This window comes from Diabrotica virgifera, chromosome 6, assembly GCF_917563875.1.
Source record: "Diabrotica virgifera virgifera chromosome 6, PGI_DIABVI_V3a".
Classification (NCBI taxonomy): Eukaryota; Metazoa; Arthropoda; class Insecta; order Coleoptera; family Chrysomelidae; genus Diabrotica; species Diabrotica virgifera.
This window is the reverse complement of record NC_065448.1, coordinates 148,649,897-148,652,396: the sequence shown is the minus strand read 5'-3', so window position 1 is coordinate 148,652,396 and position 2,500 is coordinate 148,649,897. Positions and strand designations below refer to the sequence as shown.

The 2,500-nt window shown below is 32.8% G+C and overlaps 2 protein-coding genes across 5 annotated transcripts in view; both read right to left on the bottom strand.

The window, feature by feature from the left end:
* LOC114329180 (steroid hormone receptor ERR1) overlaps window positions 1–2,500 on the bottom strand; it is a 325,624-nt gene that overhangs the window by 283,206 nt on the left and 39,918 nt on the right. The gene's annotated exons all lie outside the window — the stretch shown is intronic.
* On the bottom strand, window positions 1,051–1,834 carry LOC126886949 (uncharacterized). The gene is made up of 2 exons (XM_050654135.1): window positions 1,488–1,834; window positions 1,051–1,422 (listed from the first exon to the last, which is right to left on the bottom strand). Exons 1-2 carry the CDS (start codon window positions 1,795–1,797, stop codon window positions 1,397–1,399), a joined length of 336 nt encoding a protein of 111 aa, XP_050510092.1. The 5' UTR covers window positions 1,798–1,834; the 3' UTR covers window positions 1,051–1,396.

The window sequence follows — 2,500 nt, the reverse complement described above, 5'->3', positions numbered from 1 at the left end:
GATTTTTGCTTTAATAATAGCTTGTATTCCTCCATGTACGCCGCTCATAACAGATGCATTATCGTATCCCTGTGAACGGTATTTCCGAGGGGTAAACCACTAGCCTCAAAATTGTACAATGATTTCCAAATTTGGCAATCATTGCTTAATGATTCCCAACTATTTCTGATGATTCCTAAGGATTTCTAGGTTTTGCAATATGATTCCTAGGTATTTCCATATGATTTCCAAGGATTTCCATATGATTTGCAAGGATTTCCATATGATTTCCATGTGGTTTCAAAGGATTTCCATATGATTCCCATTTCAGTTTTTATTATTTTATAGGATTTAAATTTAAAACCGATAATAAAAATAATTAAAAACCAATAATTAAGCAAAGTAGCTTTATTAACATAATAAATAACATAAAAAAATATGTTTAATTTTTTAATGATTTGATGGATTTGATTGTTTTGTATTTCTGTTTAATAGCAATCAAATCATTTCTTTTTAAAGAAAATGGTTCAGTTCCACTTAGACTAACTGGTCCATAAAATATAAACTCTTTGTGAACATCTTGGATATCATCTTTTTTGGGCCACTTAAAAGTATCCAGGTCTTGTTGTAAAAATTTCACTTTAAACTTTTCTGAGCTGTAGCTGTTGATGACACGCCCTAGATACCATTGTGTATCATAAAACACAGCATAATAAGATTCTAGCTGAATTACTGGCATTTTTGTACTTTCGTTATGGCAATCTTCTAAGTCAGAGAAATCTTCACTCAAAGTTTCACTTTCTAAGCTAATCTCATCTGATTCAGATCGAGATTCAGATGTACTATCTTTATGAGCTCGTTCATGAGGTTGACGAAACATTTTTCTTTTTTTGATATTGCCTGCTGGTTGAAGTCCTTGGCCTGGCTTTTTCCTGAACTGTTTTTTTTTTGATAACCCCTTATGCGTATTTTTAACTGTCATTCCCTTTACCCGGAGCAGTCTGTCGGTTGATAAACGACCCTGTTTTTCCTGAAAAAACCAAATTAGAGTAGATTTTTTTATAATTTGACCCGTATAGTCTCTCAAATGTAAAGAGTCATAATTATTAAATGTAGAGGTATATTCAAGAAACTCCCGGTCTTCATTAGAAAAGTCTGGCTCGAGGTCTGGCTCATGTTCCTTTGAAATGGTATCAGTGATAATTATACTTCCCTGCACCTCTTCTTGCTCTTCCGGATTGTCACAAGTCGGTAAATTAATTTCTATACAACAATCCCTGTTCATTTCCATCCCAATTTTTTTAGCGTCAGATAGTGCGTCTTCTTGGGCCTTTTTAATTATGTTAATCATTTCATCAGTTGATGGAAACTCAGTTACTTTAAAGACACTTGAATTATTTCCAAGTCGTTTGTTTTCTTACCTGGGGAATCTAAAATTGGGACCTGGAAAATAAAGGATTGATCAAATCGAGAATTAAAATAACTTTAGCAGCCAATATGTTATTTACCTAAGTCTGTGCTTATCTCATGCATAGCTTGTATACGTTTTAATCTTCTTAAAACATCCAGCAGTGTATAATTTATCATAGTTGAAAATGTGCTACTCATGGACCGAGTTTCTCTAAATACTTTTTCACATGGCTGACTGCTATACAGCCATGGAAGAAAAGCTTCTGAAATTCCATTTTGCCGAAGTTTTTCAATGACTAAAATAATTCCATGAGCGTTTATTTCTATGCATGTATAGGCATTTGTGGTGATAAAATTCTTTTGGATATTTTCACCATTTTTTTTTAGCCAGGCTTTCCAAATACGCATGAAAAAAGTTGAATACCAAATTAGGTATACTCGTCTTTCAACACCAATTTCTTTTAACAAGAATGCATCCAATATGTTGCGAGTCAGTATTAAATATTGCCTTGTAGCTTCGGCGTTGGGAACTTCTTTAAGCATATTTGTGACATGTTCAGAACTTAACTTGTCTATTGCATTGAAGTTCATTTTGTCGGAAGCTAAAAAGAAAAGTGTCAGTGCATAGCTCAAAAATGTTTTGTGGACCGAAAATTATTATCTATGTAATACAGCCAAATGCATAATAGTCCTACCATAGCTACATACATACATACATATATATCTAGTTGGGACTTTAATTTGAATAAAGCTGACAAATTGATATATTTTTACGTTTTTCTGGAAGATTCTTGATTAGAAAAGTAAGTAGCAAATTTATTCTAGTATACTTACATTCAAGGAAGCTCTTGCATAATAAGTGTTTATCTCTAGGATAGTTTTCAATTATGTACTCGGGTATTTCATAATATTTCTACACCATCAATTTCAAGCTTCTTGAGAATTTCGTTACTTAGATTAACTGCTTTTTTCCATTTTTCCATTTAACGGAAAAAAATCCAAGAAATGCTTCTTACACCTCGACTTCTCTCGGTTTCGTCACAGTATAAAGAGGAACAGTATAAAGAGGAACAGTAAAATTTCTTCCAATTTCTGCCAATGTAGGCACTTT